The sequence below is a fragment of the Mus caroli genome, chromosome 1, assembly GCF_900094665.2.
Source record: "Mus caroli chromosome 1, CAROLI_EIJ_v1.1, whole genome shotgun sequence".
NCBI lineage: Eukaryota > Metazoa > Chordata > Mammalia > Rodentia > Muridae > Mus > Mus caroli.
The window spans coordinates 159930539-159956532 of record NC_034570.1 but is presented as its reverse complement, the minus strand read 5'-3'; the positions used below and the strand labels follow the sequence as shown (position 1 = coordinate 159956532).

The 25994-nt window shown below is 41.5% G+C and overlaps 1 protein-coding gene across 2 annotated transcripts in view; it reads right to left on the bottom strand.

Annotated features, from left to right (window-relative positions):
• Rgs5 (regulator of G protein signaling 5) overlaps window positions 1-25994 on the bottom strand; it is a 39976-nt gene that overhangs the window by 10909 nt on the left and 3073 nt on the right. The window contains exons 2-4 of one of the 2 annotated variants that reach the window (XM_021168845.2): window positions 7902-8012; window positions 2043-2104; window positions 925-1369 (exon numbers count right to left, since the gene is read on the bottom strand). In XM_021168845.2, coding sequence (XP_021024504.1) covers window positions 1362-1369; window positions 2043-2104; window positions 7902-8012 — 181 coding nt within the window. In that variant the 3' untranslated portion in view covers window positions 925-1361. Of the gene's footprint in view, window positions 1-924; window positions 1370-2042; window positions 2105-7901; window positions 8013-25994 lie in introns of those variants that run through there. The other variant, XM_021168838.2, reaches the window with a different exon arrangement.

The following is a 25994-nucleotide window of genomic DNA, read 5'->3' as shown; positions in this document are numbered from 1 at the left end:
CTGAGAGGCAATAGCCTATGTTAACACAAGGAATTCCTAATGTTTCTTGTGAATCAGAAAAGTGCTACCCCTACCCCTCCAGGAATTGGGGTGTGTGAGTGCTGTAGTTTTGTTTTGTTTGTTTGTTTTGTTTTTGTTTTTTAGACATGTTACTCTTTAGTTCAGATGGAAACAGAACTCACCATACAGCCCACACTAGCCTTAAACTCACAGTAAATATTTTGTCTCCACCTCTTAAGCACTTGAATTGCAAGTATGAGCCACCATTCTCAACTTTAGAAGGCTTAACTTTCTCAAGTCAAGCATGCAGAAAGGGATCATTATGCTTGGAATAGCATGCCTTTTTAATGTGTCTGCCTTTCTTACTTTCGTTGTATCAATCATAGCAATTAGTTATTTCTGATTATAGATTATTAATCTCAACATATCCAAAATGGGACACTTCTTAAGAGATAGTGAATAGCCATAGCTTATGGGCAGAAGTTACTCCATCAGAAACAAACTGGGAAAATATTGATATAAGGTCTAGAGAAATGGCTCAGTAGTTAAAAGCACTGGTTATTCTTGTAGAAGACCAGAGTTTGATTTCCAGCACACACACAGCAGCTTATACCCTTTTGTAACTCCAGCTCCAGGGCATCTGACACCCTCTTCTGGCCTCCTCCAGAGCCAGGAGTAAGATGATGTACACCCAAATACGTGTAGACAAAACACACACGTAAAATAAAAATAAGACTTTGTTTTTTAAAAATTTACATACAATTCACCATGCAGGCAATGTCATCTACTTGGCCCTCAGTACTCATTGTGGCTCCAATAAGAAGCACTCTTGAAATCCTTATTGTTTTAATCATTTAATGATGTTTCATATTCCATATTCCATGCTTGTTGAGGTGATAAAGAAATAAGTTGGACATTGTAAGTTGGCCACAAATTGAGAATGAATCAGCCAACAAATATTTATTTACTCCCTATGCACTTTGTCTTTTGAAATTGCCCAGAAGAAAAAGTCAAAATCTGGACTGTGAATGAGTTTATAACATATTCCAGAAAGAAAACAACAGAACACAGATAGCCAGTTCTAAGCACTGTAAAAGATGTGCTGACAAAAGGCATTGGGACTTTTTAGAGTGACTGATTCCTCCTAAATGGCCAAGGAAGACGTGGCATCTGACATTTGGGTTAGCTCTTCAAGAAAGAGAACATCTGCAGATGAAGATCTGAGAACAAGGTCTGTCTGTCAAAGAGTTTACATGGAGATCTCACAGGAACAGAGAACAGTTCAATGTTCCTGGAGACCAGTCACATGGTTATTGTGGTGAGTTTTGAACATTGGCAATTTGAAGTTGGTCCTGTAAGCCTTAGGAACCTGTAGAGAGTGTGGAGTACAGAAAAGGAAAGTAATACTTGTTGTACTAATTCCAGCTTGAAAAGAGTGTGCATCTTTGTTGTATCTCAAAGGGAGGCTCACCAAAGAGGAAGCAGAGTGTGGAAAGGGTCAGCCAAGAGGTGGAGATAGCAATCTTAGAAGGGCAAAAGAGCAGTTGATAGCAGGTTGAGCTAAGATACCTTTGGCTTCTTCAAAGGCCTTTTCAATAGGAAATCTAGTCTTTCCCAATCTATGAGGCAAAGCAGGACAGAAAGTGTATCTGGCTCACTCGTGAGAACATGAAGAAGCATACGGAAACAGAAAGGGTGATGCCCACTTTCAGTCCCAGCACTTGAGAAGTGGAGGCAGGAAGATCAGGAGTTCAAAACCATCCTCAGATATGTTGTGAGTTTGAGGGCCAGCCTGGATGCATGGTACTCTGTCTCAGTCAGAAAGGCAGGTGCTGTGGCTTACACAAATAAACAAGGACAGGCCTGAACACAGACTCAAATATCTGCCCTCACGGTGACTTCCCCTTTTAGCCAACTGCCTAGTTGCACTCCCAAGCTGCCCTCCACTTGTTCAGAACACGAACTAGAGAAGGACACGAGTGGAACAAACATATTTTGTGTCTGTCTCTGGTCCGACCCTCCTGAGAACCATGTGAACTTACAGCTGTTCTGGAGAAGCTTGTCCAGGGACTGGCGCCACTGCAGGACCTCCTCCAGTGAGGGCCTAAACCAAGGAGAAAGACAAAGAAGGGGGACAGAGTAAGAAGGAAGATAACCACATGCATGGTAATGACTTGACTTCGATATTCTTAGGTGGTGACACAGCTGGTGATTGGTCCTCAGGATGGGGACAGATAGATTATTTTCTCATGGTTAGGTCTGGTTAGTTGGTTTGCTACTCGGTATCTGCATGCATTTTTATTGCTTCCTGAACAATCTAAGCAGACAGGTTTCTTTGACAAGTAGAGCTCATTTGTCCCGAGGCTATGTCCAATTGTCTTATATATTCTATAGGAGTGAATCTGAAGATTATCTTTATTTCAAATATAGCTTAATGAAATCCAACTGTCCCTTCACAGAGGGTAAACTAATGTTCTGTGTTTCACAATGCCCCATATTAGTCACGGACATAATCAACAAGTGATATTTGGTGGAGACCCCAATGCCACAATTATCTCACTAAGGATAATAGAATCAGTCAGCTTGATATTACCCCATACTGGAAGTATGATAGAAAAATAAAATCTACATTTATTTATTTATTTATTTATTTATCCTTCCCAGTTAAGATAGAATGATACTTTTTGGAGCTTAATTTTTTCTGAAAAGTTTTTAGTATCTCTTGAGTCAGAATGTTGAACGTAAATGTTGACTTCAAAGAAGGTTAATATCCAAGGTATAATAATAATAATGATGATGATGATAGACTATTTTTCTTTAATATTTGCATCCACAGGAGCCCCAAAACTGTACTTTGTAACAACCCTCAATTCTCTTCTCTCATCAGCATCAGGATGTGCCTTCCTTCGTTCATAGTGCCTGAATCCTTGAATCACCACATTTAGTCTTTACCATCCAATTAAAGCAGGCTGGCAGAACATTTATTATGAGACAAAAATGATGAAGTGTTTTTCCCAAGGTCTTTGGTTGTTTAGTAACTGTTCCAGGCAACTCAGAAATATTCTTGTTTCTAGTTCTTATGAAATTATATCTTTGGGTATTTAAATCATTGACAGAAGCAACTGATATTACTGGGACAATTTTCAATCTATATTTTATTTTTCAGGCATAGGCATTCTCATTGTATCTCTGGAAGGAATCTAAGATGGTCTTTTAACTCAAGTGTTGTGACTACCTTCTAAACTCTCTTTGTGGAATATATGTCAATTAAGTCCTGATTTGATTCGAGGGTTTTTTTTTTTTTTTTCAAATTTATGTCTTCACTCTTTGAAAGCCAAACTAAACAAGAAGCAGGGAAAATAAATCTTGTGAAATAAACTTTGATGGGTTCTGTTTTCTTAGCTGGACACATAAATCTCAGGTCAAAAACATATGAATTTCTCACAGGGGCACCCCTCACAAGTGGACTATCTTTCCTCTTATCCTTCGCCCTAGTTACTATAAAGGAACAGAGAGGGGAGAGATGACTTGAACATGGCTTGTAAGTATGTTTGCATATCTCTTTCATTTATTTTATTGATAACCACAAAAGGGCATGTTTTCATATGGATGATAACTCCCTTTGACCACTCAGTGTTACTTGATACCAAGCACTTTTGCTATATGTATATTATTCTGTATGCACGTACTCACAGTGGGTTCAATATTTTACACATAGCAGAATACTTTCAAGTCCAAGTGTTCTCAGAATCAAGAGCATGCTATACAATGGAACAATAAGAGACTAACTCAGAGCAAAGGGTAGGCCTGGTTCATGTCCTAAGCCTCCTGATTGTATACGTATTTTCATAAAATGAAGTAGCTTTTCCTGCCCTTGTTCTTTGGCTAGTATAAAGGCACACAGGAATAAACAATGAGATGAGCAGGTGTCCCTGCCTTAAACATGTTACCAGATGCAATTTGTCCCAAAAGGTCTCATTATAAAACCAAGTAATGGTCAATATCAGCAGCACATCACGGCTAAGATTAAATTCCTGAGAGGGACATGTGCCGAGTCTGCTTGGGGGTGAAATTAGTCCAAATTGATTTAAGGGCGTAGTTGAACAGGACACATCCCCCCACGGCATGTAGCCTAGTGTTCTGATTACAAGTCTAGGAGGAAATGGGTTCATCCTGTCCTGATTCTCAGAATTTGCCAGCCCTCATTAAGTGTGACTTCTTTGGAAACAAGATAGATGCAGATCGAAATAGCCAATGAACATCCTGGTCCGCAAGGTCACTGCTGACCAAAGAGGGCAAGCAGAGTCTCCTTTCCCTGTGTGGGTGTGAAGGATGGGGAGAAAGGTAGCCCAGATAAAAGACAAGATAAACATTTGTTAGGACTCATTAACTATGTGTTTTAGAATGCCCAGTGCAAATGCCTCCTGATTGAGGAAGTGACCACATCAGTTCGGAAAGCAGGAGCTTTTTCCATTGTTAAATGCCCTTCACTGGAAGGATCTTTCCTATGGTAACAGCGCACATAACCCCCTCAGGGACTGTGTGTTTTTCCTGGAGAACTTTTCCCATTCCTTGCTATGGCCACAGCATCAGTCTTAAGTAATGAATGAGGTTGGTTGCAAAGACCAAAGATATATGTTCAATTATGGACATCAAAATATGGCAAGATTTTTTACCTGTGCCCAACTATAGTTTATATCTCATTGTTGGCAATTGGATGAGGACCCAATCCATGTTTATGGACTCGGGGTCATGATCTGGGCATACTCTATCGGACATCTTTTAGTAAACAAGTATCAAGTTGAATGGCAAACAAAATCTGCCTTAGCTTACCCAGAGTTAACCTTGTTGAAAGCCACAGCTAATTCAATACTTAGACTTGAATGAACAAACGAGCCATTGTTACCCTTGCTGGCAATACTGGTCAATATTATCTGTAGCACTGAAGAAGAATGTAGTTTGGCTGAACACCATTGGCTGGGGTTTGTAAGTTTGGTTTCCTTTTGGTTTTGGTTTGGTTGGTCATCTACAGTGTCTTGTACAATACTTAATTATCCTTGAACATGTTTTCCCATAGTCTTGCTTTTGACAAGGAAATCAAATCTTGAGTTCATTGGTATCATTTACAAGAGCCTGCTTTATTCTTCCTTCCTGCCCTACAGAGCACAGCCAGGCTCGAGTCTGTGCCCATTGATTGAGTCCATGCCCCATGGCCAGTGGCACTCCTGTAGACTTTTGAAAGGCCACTTCTTTGGGTCCATAAAATTGTACACATTTCCTTTCAAGGCTCACTCTGCAGTTAACCAGCTGCAGGAACACACAGTATGGCTTGCTGTGACTAGTCATCAGCCAGGGTTCTGACTGGTTACTTGTAGAGGCCATTCTTGGGCTTTAGAATGGCAAACACAATGAGATCAATGCATTCAGTTAAAAATTGGTAACAGATGTCAAGGAGGGACATTTAGAATTTAAAAGAAAAAAAAACTAATGAAAGAATATCTGCCCCTGACATTTTGTAAGCCAGTGTGTATTACAAACCATAATGTTATTACAAACTCAATGTATGTGGCTTACATTTTGGTTATGATTTATTCTGAAAACCTACAGCAGAGCCTCTGAGAATGCAGGGGCCTGGCAGAGTAGGTCAAGGAGAGGGAAAAATACTTCTTAAACTATGAGTTAAAAAAGAGAGTTCTGATAAAGAGGAAACTAAGACAACAGGTCATACAAGGCAGGTCATATAAGTCAGACAGGCAGCCTTCGAAAGAATACCTTCATCAAGGATGTAGGCCTTTCGGAGGAGGAGAAAGTCTGCAGGCAAGCTGATGGAAGCAAAGAGAAAGGGGTAAGGGTCAAAAGGATGAGGAAGGGGCTTTTTGTTCCAGCATGGAATAATGATAATACTTGTTTTCTCCTAATGGAAGAAGAGCAATGGTCAGTTTTGGAATACCAAAATGATAAGAGAAGCTGGGACTGGATATAAGAAAATAAGACAGCTTATTCTCTATTTTTCCTCCCAGGGGCTCAAATTTTTAGTCAGATGAGAATTTAAAATATATTAAAAAATAGAAAGTACTTCTTCAAAGCAATTGCCCAAAGAAGATGAGAGGAGCTAAAAATACACACCTTTCCATCAAGAGGTTTATTTTTTCCTCAGAAGATATAGGCTTTAAAAAAAAAAAAACACATACACAGAGAAATGTGGAAATGAAGAAATGAGTTTGGCTGAGGTCATGCAAAGCAAGGTTGTTCCCTGAAGGCTAAAAACATAGACACCCACCCAAAAGGAAGAGGAGCACTTCTTCAGTTCCACTGTTGAAAACAGCTGTCACACACAAGCATCCCCTGGGGACTGGGGGGTGGGGGAGGAGGGAGGGTGTTGTCTTACCCAGAAACAAATAATATTTTTGATAGAAGAAAGGGAAGGAAAGACAACAAGAAGAAATAAATCAATAAATTTTAGCCCCAGCTTTTCTCCAACAATTTCTCTCTTGATTCCCTAAGAGCCAAGAGGTTCAAGTGTCCAGGTGGCATTCGAGAGTAGACAATCAAGGTAGGATATAGAGAGCTACACTTGAAAATGTTAATCCCAACAGGTCAATAATTGCCACATTGTTTGCTCCAAAATAGACCTTTTGACCTGCTGGCTGTGATGTGGTTCTTGCTCTCTACTGGTCCAGGAAGCCTGCTGCTCCACTTTGAATTAGCTTCTCCTTTTTAAAGGTAGAAAATTCAATTATGTCTCACTTCCGGTTTGTGAACACTTTGAAGTAATAAAAGGAAGAAAATGGAAATATCCACTCAGGATGACGGCAAATGACTTTTAAACAGAATAACCCAGTTCTGTATCCCCCAGCCAATCAACTATATTAAGTTGAAGGTCATTTGGACAAAGAATAGGATGGGCAATTTCCACAAATATTAGATTTAACAAGAGACATGAAAGTTACAAAGGTACTCTACTTTTCCCACACCATCTGTGATCTTGAAGCCTTTAGAAGGCAGAATAAAGGAGTTAGCATCCTTTGGACGGTCCAGGCTCCCTTCTTCATTTCTATGGATACCTCTGCTATAATGGGAGGATTCAGTGCATCTGTCTAGACAGTAAGAGACCTAATGGAAGATGACAGACAGAGACGACGGTATGGGTGATATTACTGACTTAAAGTGGGTAGATTCTTGATTATGGGCATAGTCTCTTGATTATTTGGAATCATACTTTCCTGCCATGCTTAGCTGGGTGTGGGTGGGTATGATGTGCACAGCTGAAGCTGAGAGACAGAGGACTGTAAAACGACTATCAGGAATATGATGGTTTTTATGAGTTGGGAAGGCAATGCTTGGTGTGTATTGTGTGGGAACATCAGGAAAAGTCTTCATTCCTCCCAAAAGTAGCAGTTGGGCTCATCCACTGGACCTTGAAGGGAACCTAGAATACTCAAGAAGAAACTATTGGGTCCTAAATTGCCTGCCTTTTCATCAGCATGAACGTGCTCACATTTTCCTCCCAAGGAAGAGACCTTGGGTCTTACTGTAGGCTGAGTGCTCAGAGCTTATAATTAACTGGATCAGGGTTACTTGACCCAAGCCAATAAATTATCAGATGTTTTGACCTTCCAGTCAGTAACTGAGTGGCTGGTGTCATTTTATAAAGTACAGTTCATCTTTCCAAAGATGAGGCAAAGCTCTATCTCTTTTAATTTTGTAACTATTTACTGTTACGATCTAGATATGGGGTGTTAAAAAAAATACACTATTTATGAAGCAACTCTCTGAGGACTCTGATGATCTTCAGTGAATAATGGAAGGGGGTAGTTCTACCGATGAATGACAGCAGCAGACGCTTGAAAAACAGCTGTCATCTGAAGGGAAAATGAGAGGAATCCATATTCAGGACTCACTTGTGCGCCTTGGCAGGCTTCTCTGGCTTCTCATTGTATGGAATGACAAGGTCAACAGCAGAGTCTGGCTTCTGGAGGAGAATTCCCAACTTGATCTTGATCTCCTTGGCCCTGAAAGGAGAGATGTCAGGGGACAATGACACATGGGCACACACATCTCAAACAGTGCTTTCTTTCTGCACCAGAGAAGGGAAAATGCAAAGAACCTCTTTGGCTTCTTTTATTTCTATTACAGCAAAAAACCCCATAAAGATAGAAAACAGGACACGTGGGTTCCAATCACTGGTGTGTAGAGGACACCAATTATTTGCATAATCTCATTCCAACCTTAATTGTTCTTTTCTTACTTTCTAATTTCTATTTGGCAGGTAATATAGTCTTGTCCCATTTTGCAGAGGGGGAAACTGAATGACAGGAAGTTTAAATATCTTAATACAGCCCAGTGAGTATGTGATCCAGCCCAAGCAGTCTGTGTCCACAATTCTTGGGTGTCATTACTAACTGAAACTGTCTCTCAGTCTCCTGAGGACGCTGGCTCTGGCCACCAACTAGATGCATTACATTTGAGCCATTTTGTTTTTATTTTTACTGCCAGATCTCTGTCCCCTTTCTATAAAATGACAGAGTAAAGCTAGATGTCTTTGGAAGCCATTTGCAATCATAACATTACAGTATTTTTTGCTTAATTGTTCTAAAAATCCTTGCTCTGCCACTCTCTAGCTGTTGTAAGTAGCCTCTTTTCAGCAGCCTTCCTAGAGGAGACTCATTTCCAGTGATGGACTGGAGATTTAATAGTCCTTTAACTTCAGCATTTCAGTAAGTAGATGTGGTCAGAATTCTGCATAGTCTCTCATTATGGGATGGGATGCAATGATTTTCACTCAGTTTTAAAACAAATCTTTTAAGCAAATCTTTTTCATGATTCAATACTTTAAACAGACCATGGAAACTGTATAAACATAGATCTTTCTTCTGTCTGTCTGTTCATGTATCTATGCATCTATCTCTCAATCATCTATCTATCTATTCATCTGTTTGTCTTTACCTATCCATCCATTCATCCATCTGTAATTGTGTGTGTGATATATCGATATCTATGTGGTGTGTGTGTTCACATGTGCCAAGCCACATCTTTGAAGGTCAGAGGACAACTTTTGGGAGTTGATTCTCTCCTACCACTTTGGTTGGGCAAGGTCTCTATCATTTCTGCTACCCTGAATACTCCAATCTAAATGCTCTGAGAGATCTCATGTAATTTTCCTGTTTCCACCTCCCACCTTATCATAGGAGTGGAAAGATTCCAGATGTAAGCCGCAACAACAAGCTTGTTGTGTTTTCTGGGGATGGAACCCAGGTTATGGGGGCTTGTGTTGAAAGTACATTTACCAGCTGAGTCATCTCTCCAGCCCTAAACCCTAATCTCAGATAGTAGCTCACAGATCAGTTGTGTATTGGGAAACCCCAGACTATTCTTCCTTTGTCACTGTGGCCCTCCACATGCACTTTGAGGATAGGGCTTATCATATTGCATTAGGGCTATTGATTTGTGCCTGTTTTCTAAGCTGTATAGAAGAACCCTTTCAAGGTAGGAGTCGAGTCTTAAATGCCTTTTAATCTCTGTGCCTGGCACAGTTGCTTGGCAACCTAGCAAATATTCAATAGTATTTGTCATCATGAGCTAAAATTATCTCGATTTTATTTCTTACCAATCTGTTACCATTGGTCTCCAAGTCAGTGCCAATCATAAGGAAAGCCTTAAAGAGCTATGAGGGGTTCACATTATAATCAGACAGGATTTTGATATCGAAAACATACTTTTCTATTTGGTGCATAGAGATAGCAAAGAGGTGACGTACACAACCAACATTAACAATTTTGCATCTTAGCCCTGTCTTGCAACTTAAAAAAGCCACAAATACCCAATTACCATATGGAATGTCCTACTAGCTCAAAATATGGTATAGAAATTGATTTAGAAATAGTTAACTCTGAGGTGTCTTTTCATTTCTGTTTCTTTTTACTTTTGTTCTTTCTCTAGAAACTTCCCAGTGAGTGAGCACAGCCCCCGACCTCTTAACATCAAGCATATCTTAGCTAAACAAAGCTTTGTGATGGGAATTGGGAATCATCTGCTGCCGGGCAGGGGAAGCGACAGCTTATATTACACAGTGAGTGAGATGTTCTCCCTTTGAGTTCAGGCTCTACAAGTTACATAAACTACCTGATGTTAAGTGTTTCTGGCTTGGAAGCTGGGTCTGGTGAAATAGTTAAGTTCTCAGACTTTTGAGATGATTTGAATTGCTAGCTTTAATTGCATAATTATTGTTTTCAACCAGCTCTAGCCCATGGTTTCCACCTATAAGCACCAAGTGAAAGGGTCAGAAAATGACATAGGTCACTTTCTTTAAATTGTAAAGGGTTCCTCGAAAATTCTAGCTCTGGAAGTAAGACTACTACCATATTATATTATCTGGAATAAAAAATAGATCATTGGGAGTTGACTGGACAATGTATACAGCACTTGTGACTACCCTCTGCTGGCCAGTACAGAGCACTACTGTCAGAGATACAGTAAGACCCAGTAAGTAAGATCCAGTAAGAAGAGTCATCTGCCTCCTGGACTCCACATGCCTTTCCCACTGTGCACATAAGGAAAGCTGTTATTAATGTTGAACTTGACACAACATTACATCCACCAACACTTATATAAAGACTAGTGATACACTCTCATGTTTGGGGGCTTTGTATTGTTTGGTTGGTCCTTTAAGATTTAGGCTTTCTCCCCCATCCCCCTCTTCCCCCACTTCTATTTCTTTGTTCTCTTCTCTCTTGCTTCACTGGAGCCATTTGCTTTTGTAAAAGGCAGGAAGGTACTGGTTTATAATTTCTCATGCAAGAGCAATAGTCAAGAATGCAGGGGTAAAGGTAACAAGAGAGTTTAAAATAGTCATTCATTCATTTCTTGCTAATTTACAAATTGATTATGTTTTCTGTGCCAGGTAGTACATAATAAACATACAAACACCCATAGGCCTTGGTCTTTGCTTTTAAGATGCCTATAGCCTATTGAACTCTTCCACTGGGGTTTCCGGAAGGGAGCAGACCCTGAACAGATAGTCTCAGTTCCCACTAGGGTAAGTCCAGAGAACTTCTCAAAAGAAGCAGAAGTAGAGTTGGAGAATGGCCAGTTGTCACTCAATTGAGCAAGACCATTTTTGTTTTTTATAAATCTGTTAACATTAGCCTGACTGACTTTTCAGAGCAGAGAGAAGGCCGTGAGATGGATTGCTTGATTGTGAAATGTAATGTAGTTCATAGTACAAAGCTGTATTGAATGTGGTCATCCTGTCTTCCTATTCTCAATGGAAATGACAAGGGACCACCATGCTGCACCAAGCTTGTGACATATTTGGCATGTGTGCAAGAAAGAGTTAAATGTAGAGAAAGGGCTCTTCAAAAAATGTTTCCATGTAAAGAGGAGGCCAACTATTTTATTAACTTAGGTTGGTTCAAATTGTCTTTAGCTGTCCATTTCTCGATGCATTTTACCATAAGGATTGTTTATAAATGACCACTCATTTCCTAAGATGGTACACACACACACACACATACACACACACAAGTGAAACAAAACTCTAGAGACATTTTATCTATATCAATTGTCCAGTGGCCATTTTTGTGTGTTTTGTGATCTAGAAAAGACGTACTACTTATAACATCACTTATTTTTTGAAAAATTATGTTCTGATGATGAACCTCAATTGTTTGTTTACCTGGTGTGTAAGATGCCCTGGGTTTGACCTTCAGAACTGCATAAACTGGGCATAGTAATAAAGACCTATAATCCCACCATATAGGATGCAAAGATGGATAGATGAGAAAGTTCAAGGTTATCCTTTGCTCCATAGACATCATGAGATATATAATACTTATAATATATACACTTATGTGTGTGTTTGCGTGTACACACACATACAAGCATGCATACACGTGTGTTCCTCTTCTCAGAGCTGATACCTATACCAGAACACCAGGTACTCTCTTCCTCTTGGCCTTGGGAATGCAGGAAAGAGGGAACAGTGTGCTTGGGAGAACACTGTTACTGAGACTTTGTCCCTGGCCTAGTATATATAGGCTCCAGAAGAAGACATTGAAAAATCATCAGGAGCTGACCTACTTATTCATTTGTAATCCCGAAGAGAAGGATGAGTAAGATTACAGTCACTTTCACCGAGCAGTAACCAATGAAAATAACCAGTGATAAGGTTCCAGCCACTCTGAATACTTGGCACCCTCACAAAAACAAAGCAAGCAAGCAAACAAAACCCTCCAGAAGGGAAAAAAAAGTAAAAAAGAAAAAAAAACAAAAAACAAAAAATCACAGAGTTGCTACATGGCTCTCAAGAGTTCCCAGAAAAGAGCTTCCCCCTCCATTGCCTTCCTTCCTGTCAGAGCCTCACACAGTGTGGGAATAGTACAAAGCAATGGGAAAGCCAAAGAGGTTCAAACTCACCAACTTCATTTCCCATTTCTAGATGAACTTGAGCGTATCTGACATTAATTTAATTTCAAAATCATCTCTATCTGGAGAGGAGAACTTTCTAATGTGTTTACCACATCAGCTATGGTCCCTAGCTTTCTTCGACTGCACACTAGGCCCTTCCCCCTGGCTAAATTACATTAATGCTGATTTACACCAAATGATTTGTGTCTCCTTGGGTCTGTTATCCTTTTGTGTTACAAGGAAAAAGAAAACTTGTTTTGAAATAAAATCAATTGGAAATGCCTGGTGGAGCATTTAATCAGAGGGAGAGAATTGTGGAGATGAGTCACACCTTTCAAGCTGCAAAGGTTTGAATAGTAGTAACCTCGTGCAATGGTAAATCTGTTCCCTGTGTGGGATGTTGGCCAGGGGAAAGAAATCCCAGAAAGCCACAGACCATCTTAGTCCTTCCTGCCAGCGAGTAGACTGGATGCAAGTTTTAACCTTTAGATGTATGTGTGCAAGGCCAGCACCAGGACTTACTACAAACAGAAGTATGGCTGGATGAATTTTTTTTTAAATAGAACTATATTCAAGAGAACTTGATTGAGAGCCGATAGAGAGGCTCTGATTCTAGATGTTTCAAGGATTAAGATGGTGTTTCTGGTGCTGGTAGTGTCTGGAACAACTCCAAAGTGTTCATTATACACAGGAAACTACATAGTAGTCATTTCCCCATCGTTAGAAAATATTGATGGGACACAAGAATGAAGACATGATGTGTGTTCTTGCTTCCTAAAAAAACAATAAATTCCTATGGAAATGCACACACACACACACACACACCTGTTAGCTACCATCTTCAACCACCCCCCACCAACTCCCTGGGATCTTCTGAATATGACTGCTTAAAATTGCAATCACCTAGCATGACTGAAGACACATAAAGCCATCAGATGACTGCAAGGACCATAAAGTGGCTGAGTTCTGTTTCTTTCTTTAAAGTAACCGGAGACAGAGAAGTGAGAAGCCGAGGCCGGCAATGAAACTTGGGGAGTGCGTGCCTAGAATGGGCAAGAGCCTGGGTAGATTTCCAGCCCCCGAAATAAAAACAAGAAAGAGAAGAAAATGGAAAACAAGATGAAAGCTGGTGGGCAGGGTTTAAATGGTGCACGCATTCAATTATTCAGATCACTTATATAGGGTCTATTTTAATGAGCAGAGAACCTGAGTGTAATGAGAAGCTTACATCCCACCATGTTAAAGAGACAGAGGGGCAGTAAGGGTCCTGTGCTTGGGACATATCTGGTAGTCACAGGAAGGTTTAAGTCTAGACACCAGACACATTTCAAGAACACTCACGAAGAAAGGCTCTCTGCAAGGAGTTTGGGGAGTGTAGGACCTTATTTTCAAAACTGGTTTCCAAAAGACTTGATCTTTTTTCCTTGGTCAGGATAAAACTCAACACAACCCAAATCTTTGTTGCAGATGCCCCCTGCTGGCTACGAAGAGGCATGAGCTACAATTGCCGTAGAAAGAACCCTGGATCTGGCTAACCTTGCAGGCTTCTTCCACAAAGGTGAAATGACCATGTGTTATCTTCCCTCCCCAATAAATACCCAGGAAAACGTGTCCAAAACACACACACACACACACACACACACACACACACACACAGAATGCTTTTTATTTACCGTCTTCGGCTATCCCCTCTCAAATCTTCTAAACATGACTGCTAAAAATCAATGATTGATTCTCAAGACCAGGAAGAAGGCAGAACCAGACCATTTAGATGGAGAAAGACTCCACTCCACCACTCTACTATTTCCATCTGGCTAAAAACAAAACATCCATGGTGTTTGTTATAGCTATCCAACAGTGTGTTGCATGAAAATTTATACCTAATTTCTTACCTCATTTTCATAATTTACTTACAGTATCTTAGGCAAATGACCCTAGGGTTAGTCTGTATAAAATATCCCTTGGTTATGTAAGCGGTAGGAAAGTGGAGAAGGATGGCAGAAAATACACAGTGTCCCCGTTGTTAAATAACTGAAACGATGGCTTCAGCAATGACAGCTGTCTCCCAAAGCTCATGTGATTAATTACATTAAATGACATTCTGAACTATAAGATGGTTGAAAAAAAATGGAATTGACAACAGCTGTCAATTATGACATATTTATAGAAAACACATTTACCTCTTGCGTCCTTCGAGCTCTTGTTACCTCCCACCATTTCCTGTCAGACTTAATCACAACAATTGCCATTCTGTGCTCCAGCTCTTACCTGAGCTGTCCCCAAACAGTTGTCACTCAGATGCCCTCACAGGCAAAGGCCACAAAACACTAGTGGGGGCGGCTCGGGCCCAGAAACTGTTCACTTTGTAAGCAGGAAACATCCAGAAACTAGATGTAAAAAATAACGTCAGGCACTGTGTACATATAGTCCCCAGGCAGGAGAGTTGGTGACACACAGATCCTTATGTTCTCACTAGGCAGACTAAGCTACTTTGTGAATTAAAGGCCAGTGACAGGCTCTGTCTCAAAAAGAAAGAAAGAAAGAAAGAAAGAAAGAAAGAAAGAAAGAAAGAAAGAAAGAAAGAAAGAAAGAAAGAAAGAGAAAGAACCCTGAAGAATGATAATGTCCTCTGGCCTCTCCACAAATGTGTGTGTGTGTGTGTGTGTGTGTGTGTGTAATACACACACACACACACAGGTAGTCAACAGAAAACTTGTCTAGATAAGCTAACTTCTTCATAAGACAGAGTGCCAATTCAAAACCTGGGCCATACGCAGTTTCTTCTTCTGCTCACTTACTTAACAGCCGAATGAGCAGCATCTTTGCTGTGAGCCTGCCCCATGCCACACACTATGCTTGTAAGAAAATCTTCCGTGGAGTCAAAGACAAATCTGTTAGCCTTTTAGCTGTTATACTTTTAGCTGTTCACAGTTGATACACTGTGAGATAGGTGTAGGGCAATGGGCATGTGCTCTAACCAGATATGCACTTCTCAGTGGTGATAAACACTTTAGAAAGTTCAGCCTTGGGTCAGGCCATCTCTACCTGTTCCTGCTAGTCTAATCAAGATCATTGATAATGGGCTGTTTGCTAGAAATGACTTTTAAAAAAGATGTGTGCTCAATACAAATCTCTCTCTAGTCATAGGAGTAATGCTCAGATTGGAATTGGTAAGCCCACTGTGGATCCCCGTCCATGTTAAATCAGGTTTGTAAAGACGGAGCTAACCTTTCACTCCTGGAGATGGCCTCTGTGGTTTGAGCATTGACTCTGAGGTTTCTTGTTGTCTAATATCAACCACAAGGGCATCAGAATCTCAACTCAGATCCTCTCATGGGTTAGCGAATCCTTCATCCAGTGCAAGCAGAACACAAATACTCGGGACTTTGTTGCTACTGAGGAATGAATTATGTAAACACTTTACATCAGCTTGTCAGCTAAAAGTATGCGTTCACTTTGGTTCCATTGTAGGTACAGTGGTCCTGCTTTCAAAAACTGATGCTGACGCTACTGAGAAATGACTACTAATCTAGCTAATAATACCACAACTAACCATGAATAGACTTGTTTATCTGCCAAAATTGGTCTGGAATGGATCATCTCATTCTCCTTTAGCCACTTACTATGTGAGTGAACTTATACAAGCTATGTATCCCTGCACCTCAACCACAGAGCTATACAATTAGGATGAATTAGGAGACGGTGTAAGAAGTTTCTGTGAGGAGAGCAAGGGACGACTGTAAAGGCTGGTCCAGTCCCTGGTACATAAACAGATGTCATCGTGCTGGCCACTGTGATGACTACCATTGTTACCACGGTCATCATCATCACCGTGTCTATTCATTTAACAACTGCGCCTTCCCAGTGCCAGCTCTAACTCCTAATATTCCTTTGACTTGGGGACTTGTAACCCTGGGCTTCTACAAGAGTGGATGATGATGAAGGCGAGGCCTGTATTCCACTTCAGTCTTTCTTCTCCACAAGGAGACACTATAGCTTGCTTCGATAAACAGTGTTGGAGACACAGAAAGAAAATGTGTGTGTGTGTGTGTGTGTGTGTGTGTGTGGGGAGAGAGAGAGAGAGAGAGAGAGAGAGAGAGAGAGAGAGAGAGAGAGAGAGAGAGAGAGAGAGAGAGAGAGACTCTCCTGGACAAAGAATCACAATACTATCAGTCTCCAGGACTAGGCAGTTCCACCCTACTCCAGATACACATTGCTGCCCATTTTCACACACGCCAGGGCGATGGTGGGACTGCTCGGGTGGAAAGATGGATAGACAGCACCCATAGTAGTTCCAAACCCAAAGCAGCAGCTCGACCCAGGATGATATGTACACCCAGCCAGCAGACTCTGGAGCGACTGCCAGAGATGCTAGAGCTTCAAACAAGAAACTTAAAAATAATGGTATCCATTTAACATGATTCAAGAAGTTGGTAATTTTTTTTGTAAGTAGAAAAATGTTTCTGCAAAAGAGTGAGATTGCTTAAATTTAAACAGGAGGCATTTAGGAGAATTTATGAACCACAAACTGTGATGAAACCCTGGAAACAGTGAACAGTAAATGTGGAGAAGTTTCCATTACCAAGAAAAGCCATCAAGGCCAGAGTGGCAGCCAGCTGCTTTGGATAACCCTGTCATGTGACCACCTGGAACCATCCCAGTGACATCATATGACACTTTCCAGATCCGCAGTCCATCTTATACTCACAAACAATCCATCGAACCCTGTTTAATCTCTTCCCTGCACTTGGCAGAGAAGACCCAACTGCCTTTAACTCATAAGATTCTCATCTCAGATCATGGGACCAAAAGCAGCAGTGAACATGTTGAAAGGGCTGTCCCTTGAGAGAAGCCAAGTAGAAGACTGAGTGCCTGTCCAGACAGCTCGTATCGTACCCTAAGCAAGTTCCTTTTGCTCAAAGGAAAACACAGAATAGCACAGTGGCCCAAGGCAGACATGGCAGCTCCAGGCTTCTCAGATCACCTTGCTTTGGGTACTTCCTGATCTGTTTGCTTGTTTTTACATCTCTAAAATACAGCAGCACAACAACACAAGAATACTTGTACTTACCTTTTAAGTATCTTTTATGAGAGTGAAATGAGTTACCGTATGTGAGGCATTTCTCTCAGTGCCCGGCTCATCTACCAGGGCACACCACAAATTGCAGGGTTTAGAATTTCTAATGTTATTACAGAAAGTCCTGGGCTCAGGAAGGAACATGTCTAGTGCAGTCACAGAACAAAAGGCAATCATAAATAAAGGGAAATACATGGTGACAACACTTGCCTTTGATTAAACCCTCCTGACAATCTAGTCAATTTACTGAAAGATCTTGGGTAAGTATTTGAGTACTCTGGTCTGGTCAAAATCAGGGAGCGGTAGCTGATAAGACTACTGCTGACCTTCTAGTGATAGTAAAATTTTATGATTTTAGCATTTGACATCTTTGCCATATAAATAAGAAAAGCAAGGGCCCAAGGTCTTCATAGGCTATGAGTGGTAACTTCTACACCTTCCTAATGCCCTGTTTCATGTGTAACAACAACCATATTATTCCCATAACTTCTACTCCCTGATCCTTACAGACTGTCTTCCTCATTCCAACAGCTGATTGATTGATTTTTCTTTCCAGAAAATTCTTTCAGTGTGTCCTTCCTCCTTCATCCTTAAGTTTACCAGTCCTGAAAAACTGCACAGCTGTGTCATCCTGCATCGTATGACATCCTGCCTCACTGTCCTCATCCTTCCCTTCCCATGACATCTCCCACCACCATGACACACACAGCCTTGTCATGGCTGGATTGAGCTGCTGGTCTATCCCAAACTCAAAACATCACTTCCTGGCTTCCCATGTCCCCAGTTACCAATCTTGTTTCGCACTATCCTCCCATAATTTTTTCTACGCACGTCCATCTCTCTTCTACCACACAGCAGTTTAAAACCCTTCTGATCTCATCCCTTCCCCCCAAATGTGTTACCACTTCAGACTATCAGAGTTGCTTTAGTTATTGGGATGGAGTGAAAAATAAAGCCAGCTGACTCACCCCGCATGGCTGTATCTTCTACTTCCCACCATCCAGCAGGGTCCCGTCCCATGTTACTGAGTATCACAACTCATTTTGTATAACAAAATGGTGATGGAGATCCATGGGGATGATAATAAACCATCCCACAGAGGTGCCTACAGTAGCCTCTGCACAGTAAATATTCCATCAGCATGTGTGTTGTGACTACTGCTGTCCCTATCATAGCACTGTGTGTACTGGTTCCATACAGTCATTCTGTACTAGTCTATATGTCTGACGATGGGACAGCTGCTATCTGTCATGGTCTGTGTGGGTTAATAGACATGCATTGAACAAGGAGATAGTATACACTCAACAGGCTTGTGCTTAGTTGGCACTAAGGTCAGTTCCTTTCAGATAGTCTCTACCTCACAACAGCATGAGCAACTCTGAAAGCATGGAGGGATGAGTTGCCATTGTTTGCATCGAGGTTGCCTGCTACAAGGCTCCTATAGCTGCCCAATGCAATGGAGTCATATTGTAATATCTCTTTCCTTGTGGTGTTGGTTTACTGTGTATTTTTACAATGGTGTTTTTCCCAAGCTCTATCCACTCCCTACTGGAGGACTCCCAGGAAATTTGGGACATTTCCCAAGATTTTATGGCCTGTCTCTGACATACTCATCACTCAGGGTAGGTTACTGGGGGTAATGAAGACACAGTGTAGGGACAAGATGGTCAGGCCAGAAACAGCTCATTTCCCTTTGACCTTCAATTCCCCATCTTCTTCAAAATAGTGTCTGCAAGAATGCTGGACTTTTGGTAATTACGTTTGCAACCCAAATAATGGATAGTGGGAAATGGTCCTGCAGTTGGGGAAGAAAGATATTTGTGGAAATTTTGAGCTCCAAAGGTGGAAGGGTCAGCGATGTTCCCACGAGAGCTTCTGTAGACACTAGTGGTACCCACAACCACCAAGCATCCTTTTATGTTCAATTACAGAGAGGCTCCTCAGACTAAACACTTATCCCTACAAGTGGCTCCTACTTTAAACTCATTTAGCCTATCCAAAATGAAAGAATAAGCAAATGGTGTTAAAGAAGGAAAAAAAGAAGAAGAAGAAGAGAAGTCACCAAGGTTGAGATCTTGTTAAAAACCAGCCTGCTTTCCACTCTTCCACAAATTTTGTCTTCCCACATGAAACATTCAGGGTCTCAGTCAATGTTTCTCTTTGCCAAATGACTATAAGGGCCTGTTGAGTAAAATAATGGCTCACCAATAAGGAACCAGAGAACAGCTTCTATGGCTAAAATGAGCTTTTAAATAATCGTTTCTCTTTCCCTGAAAAAAAAAAAAACTGAAACAGCAGCTTATACTTTCTCAGATTTCTTTCTCAGAGTTATCCATGCTCTCTCTCTCTGCCTATCTCTATCTCTACTCTGTCCTCAACTCCCCTCCCCATGCCCATGCCCTAAGTAAATTCTATTCTATATAAAAAGAGTTATCCATTTATTTCTATAGTAACTTATTTGTCCCACTTTAATGGAGCAACTGCTATTTATCATTGTATGTAATAAATACTGTGGGAATACTTTATACTATTAGTATGAAACATTTCTGGCTTCCAGTAGCTTCCCCTTTATATGGAGACAAGGATGGGATGACTTATTTGAATGCAGCCTAAACATGATTTGGGGGTAGCATACCTATGGCCAAGCTGAGGTTTGTGGAGTTCACTGTCCGACTGAGAGCAGGCATTTATTCTTTAGGAAAATCGTGACATGACGCTGTCTATGTCACATGATTGTTATAAAAATTCGATACCTAATATCCAAACAAAGGGGAATGGAAGGATGCAGGGTAAGATGTGATGCAGTTCACACCTGCACCTCAGCATGAGAGATCAAGGCAGCGAAATTACAGGTGTGAAGCCATCCTCGCCCCACCTCCCTTTCCCCTCCAAAGTTGTATGAGCTATGTAGAAGGTAAAGAATTTTTGTGGGGGTGTGAAAGGGAAGGAGAATGGCTTCTCCCTGAAGGGGAGAGGGTCGTTACAAAGATTCTAAGGAACTTACAGAAGAACCAGTGTTTGGGGTGCATGATTTGATGAGGTCGCAGGCCAGGGAGAAGAGGTGTCTGTTGAGCCCCAAGAGATCTCAATTTCTTCTTATCCTTGCCCTAACTCTTCATCGAGTCTTCTGAAACATTAAGTGGAAGTTTGCATTTTCCTAAAAATACTCTTAAATGTTTTCAAAGGGATCCATGCATACTACACCATAGCTTTCACATATTGAAGATCAAAGAATAGAAAGTGCTGGGAGTTGTTACTAAATTATAGATCTGAGCTTGTTGTGGGAGCAGTGTCTAGGAACCAGGCCGGCAGTCACTTAGCTGCCACAAACCATGAACCATGATGTTGACAAACATGAGCTATATTATGTCACCCTTTGGGATGAGCACCTTCCTCTAGATTGGGGACTTGAACCAGCTTAGAAAGATATAAATCTATCTAACATGTGTTGTAAATGTAAATCAGGATGGATACAAAGCACACACCCCCAAAAAAGAAAGGCCCGGGGACTTGGAGGATCAATGCCAGAGGGGGCCTAGGAGTGTTCCACAGAAGACATAAGAGATGAGCAACATCTTCTAGATGGAAACTAAAATCTGTGTAAAGTCTTGAAGACATGGTCTCTGACTGAGACATTTCCATGGATGATGATGGACAGCAGGCAGGAAGGGACAGAAACGGACACAGGAGGAGACTGAGTCACACCAATTTCCTTTTCATATCTTCCACATGTAGGCAGAGATTTTGCAGATGTGATAAAATTAAGGTAGGCCCACTGAAAAGTGGTCATTGTCTAAAGAAGGTAAGAGGACCGTGGCCTTAAGGTGACTTAACAGTGAGAGCAGAGATGCTGGGAAATTGCTGGCTTTAAAGATGAAGGTAGGGCCATAAGCCAAGGAGCACAGATCACCTCCTCCTGCTGTAAAAGGCAAAGAAATCAATCTCCTGACAACGTGCAGAATGAAAGCAGTCCCTGGGATCCATTCTAGACTTCAACCTCTAGAACTGCATTTGAATACTTGTGTGTTTCTTCAGGCCACCAAACTGGTGGCAACTGTTACAATGGCAATAGGAAATGGATCCATCATCATATCATGTTTTTTGTGGTATGGCTAACTTATACATAAAGCATAGTCTGAAAGCCAGTGTAAGTGTTCTCAACTCCATGAAGATCTGATGCCGCAGGCCTTCTAGGGCCCATACCCACCCCCCATACCCCCAACACATACTCATGCACACACACTTGCACACATACAGAGAAAGAGACAGAGATGAAGAAAGATTTCAAAATAAAGTAAATCTTTTCTTTTTTTAAGAATGAAATTGAATAAAGGAAAGATACAGTAAGAGAGTTAAAAACTAAAGTCCCAATGTTATACCATCAAGGGTTAGGTAGATGGTACATGAAAGTCCTGCTTACCACCTAACATGAGAGGGTCCCAAATAAATGCCTCTGCTTACCCATATTTGGAGAAATTTTTAAAACAGTGGCTCAATGAAACCCTCACTGAAATTGCTTGAAGGAACAGTCAAGATAAAGATCAATAGAGAGGCAGGGTCCCTAGGCCTAAGCCCCTGCTGAGAGCCCAAGTTTTTAATATCATTGAGTAAAAGTAATCGTGAAGTTTCCTTCATCTGAGAGCCCCGTGCACCCTGATGATGACCCAAGCACCCTGTGAGAAGTTTGGCAAAGAAGTTATTCCCAAGACTGAAAACATGACCTCCATCTTCAGGACCCACAGGATGGAAGGAGAAAACAAACTCCCTCAAGGTGTCCTCTAGCCCTCACATTAGCACACACACACACACAAACACACACACCACACATGCATGCACCCACAAATAAATGCAGCAAGAAAACATCATTCCGTTCTGCTAAGGGTCTGGGTAAATCCCTGATTTCAACAAAAGATTTATCATTTCTAAAAGTACCATACAAGGATGCGTGTTAATCTACTCATTCAAGTGGTATACTTGCTTTAGACATGGTAGACTCAGAAGCAGATGGAAGATTCTAGAAACTTATAACATAGAAAGGGTCAGACTATCTACACAATCCCAAAGGCATGTTAGGTCTCACACTTCCACAGACCCAGATGTCCCTCGTAAGCTACCACTTAAAACAGGCTGCCAAAATACAGGAAGCCACTTTTTGGATGGAATGTCTTGATTCTTTTCAAAGTTTTTGAATCCTGTAGATGAGTGCTTCCTCAATAAACAGATGTTCTGCACACACACACAAATCAACAGAAGTCACAGCTTGACCAAAACAACTGTCTACATTTCACTGCTGATAACAAATGTGTGGAGAGCAGTGTGCTTCATGCTGTCACAAGCACTTTACTCCCTCTTTCCTCCTCCTCCTCCTCTTCCTCCTCCTCTCCTCCTCCTCCTCTCCTTCTCCTCCTCCTCTCCTCCTCCTCCAACCTGAGAAAAGTCCAGCTCATACTTAGTGTATAAGTCTTCCCTCATCAAGACCTGTGTGTAGCCTTCAAGACCACCAGTTAAAGGGACAGGCCCAACATCTTCCTAGAAACGGGGTTTAAGGAAGAGAAGTGAGAACCTGTCCAGATGAACTTGGTGCTGCTTGAGAAGTGTTGGGAGAGGCAATTAGAGAGGATAGAGCATGGATCTTAGTCTAAATTGTACGTACACAGCGGACCTGCTCAAGTCGTTACTGTCTAAAGAATTCCAACGTTGTTTGGCTCAAGCCTTTAAACACTAAGGCTTTTTTTTTTTTTTTTTAAGAAAAAAAAAAGTGCCTAGTTAAGTTCTCCTACCTGGGTACAGCAGTAGTGGAATAGCTCTCCTGGAAGTATCCTGTGGGTATGTCTGGAGCTCTATAGTCAGGTGATAGCCCAAAGCTACATGTGGATTAGAGGTGTTGATAATACATGCTTCTGACCTTCAGGCTGATTTGACCCACTGATATTTTATGAATGAAAGACCCATTTTCCCCATCCCATCCCAACCCCCCCCCCCCTGTGTGTGTGTGTGTGCAGATGTGTGTATGCAGGTATGTGTTTGTGTGCCCATGGAGGTACGGGTGCACCTACAGTAAATAATTGATGCTCATGCAATCAATCTCAATTGAGACACACACATACACAACCCACAAACAAACAAGCAAACAAGCATCCACTGACTCAAGTAGTCATGAGACTTGTAGGGTATCAGTGAGACTGAAGAAGTTAAGAGGGTGTGATGGGTGACTATGATCTAAGCACGTTATAAACACACATAAAACTGCCAATAATGCATTTAATATTTTTTAAACTCTACATTACAGATCGCTCTATGGACAGGTACACATCTAGTGAAATATAATTGCTACAGCTTTTAAAGATGTGACTGGATTTAGGTGCAGAAAATAATTAAATTAAAATAAAATAAAAAAATAGTGATATATAAAGTCCAAATTCAGAACAGCAATGTGGCAGAACTAGAAGGAGTGTAGAGGACCATGCATGACCATGTCTGTTTGTAAGTAAGGTAGAGATGCCTAGAGATGGGGCTCAGGACTGGCCATTGGCAATTAAAAGCCAGGATCGTAGTTCAGGACTCTGCCGGCTCCCCATCTAAAAACTTCCTCGAGCGTAGAGCTGCTTCCTAAATTGTACCTGCAAATCCTGTGCTTAGTGGTAGGAGGGGATGAGGAGGCATTTATTATGAGATCTAAGAGTTCCGGTCTCAGGTGTGTCAAGTTTTGGATCCTAATTCAAACAGCCCAACTGCAAAACGGTCACTAGATGTTTGAATGCTTATGGAACGATTCCAAGCGTGAAAGAGCACTGTTGTTAATTTCTGGATAAGAATCGCTGTTTGTAATGAGTTTTCTAATGTTTCAACAAAGTGCACGGTGTAGTGTCTGATAAAAAGGAGGAGCACACAGAAGACTTCAGGAAGGTGAATGATCATGAGTGAAATAAATACTTAAAAAAGGCTTTGACACAGAACTCATTTCCAAAAAATATTTTCAGGGCCGCCTAGAATACAGAGGAGAGGGAGGGTGGTGGGGAACTACTTGGTAGGGTCTACCCGTGACTCCAGTCACCTTGTGGATTTTGTTGTGGTGTTTTTCTTGTGACATTTCTTTCCAACAGGATTCCCAAGTCATTTTCAGGTGAGGAAATGAGGCTCAGAGAGAGCTAGGGCTTCCCCTGCTCTTCGGGAAGGGTTAGAGAGTGAGACTGTGTGGTCTCTGCTTCTTCGGCATCCCTGTAACTGTTCCAGGGCTAAAGCAGATACAGGGATGGGAGGCTGCAGAGCTACCCTCCCTGCACTGCAGCATCCTCCTCCTTCATTTCTCCCCCTCCCCCTCCACTCACATTCTGGGGCAGTCAGAGGGTCAGGCTAAAGCTGTCTTGCAACTGGACTTGGCCTTTAAAATATGGTCCACAGCCCACACGTTATCTGGGAACTGATTGAAACTCAAAAGAAAAAAAGAGAGAGAGGAGCCGGCTACTGGCTGGCCTCCATTCACATCCTGCTTCCTCTTGCTAATGATTGATCCTGCCTGGATTAATTAAACTTTCACTCCCTTTTTCTCCAGCCAGCAAGACAAGCCATTGACACTGGCCCAGGAAACATAAATAAACTTTATTTTATTATCATCTATCCACTTTAATCTGTAGTTCTTATTAGAAAAGGAGAAAGGTATTAGATAACCTTCCAAGAACCCTTCCTGACTAAGCTTTTGGGATCTGACAGCATAAACCAGTGAGAGGGAGGAGAGGTGATAATATAGGAAGCCACAAAAGTAGCTTTGATGGTGGACCCCAGGGAAACAGTCCAGGCTGTGAAGTTCCTTAAAGTCCAAAAGCCAAAGGAGAAACAAACCTGCAATCCTGAGAAACAAACCACCCTCCTGTTAACCAAACCTTCCCTGCCCAGGGCATAGAAATGCTGGCTTTCCTTTCACCTTCTCCCTCCACCCCCTCCCCCAGCCCTTGCAGGAAACCCCCAATACCTCATTATTTAGAAACAGAAACGTGATCCTTTTTCCCCATTATGACCTAACATGGCCCTGTTAATGTTTGTTCTTCCTGATCCCCCTGGAAAGCAGAGAAAAGTGCCAGGCTGACATTGATTGGGCAGCCCAGTCTCCAGCTACTATCAATTAGTTGAGAACTTTTTCAGGAACATATTTATCATGAGCCTACTTTGTACCAAATGCTGATTGTCTTTGTAAACTTCAGGCAAAGAAGGGAAAAAATCTTGTTCCATGCAAACATCTTTAGTTCTCAGAGTCAGGCTTTGGGTGAGGTGTTATTTATCTATTCTCTGATACTGTAGCAAAACACCTGAGGCTTCCAGTTCTGCAGGATCTGCAGGTTTTGGAACACTGTGTTTGTATCAGCTGGAACCTGGTGAGAATTACTTTACAGGTGTGTGAAAGGAAGACACCAAGCAGTGAGGGGAAGGGTCCCAAAAGAACCACCTACTAAGCCCTGGTATGGTTTGTGTCTTGAATATCTCCCCCCAGAGATCCAAAGATCCATACAAAAAGTTA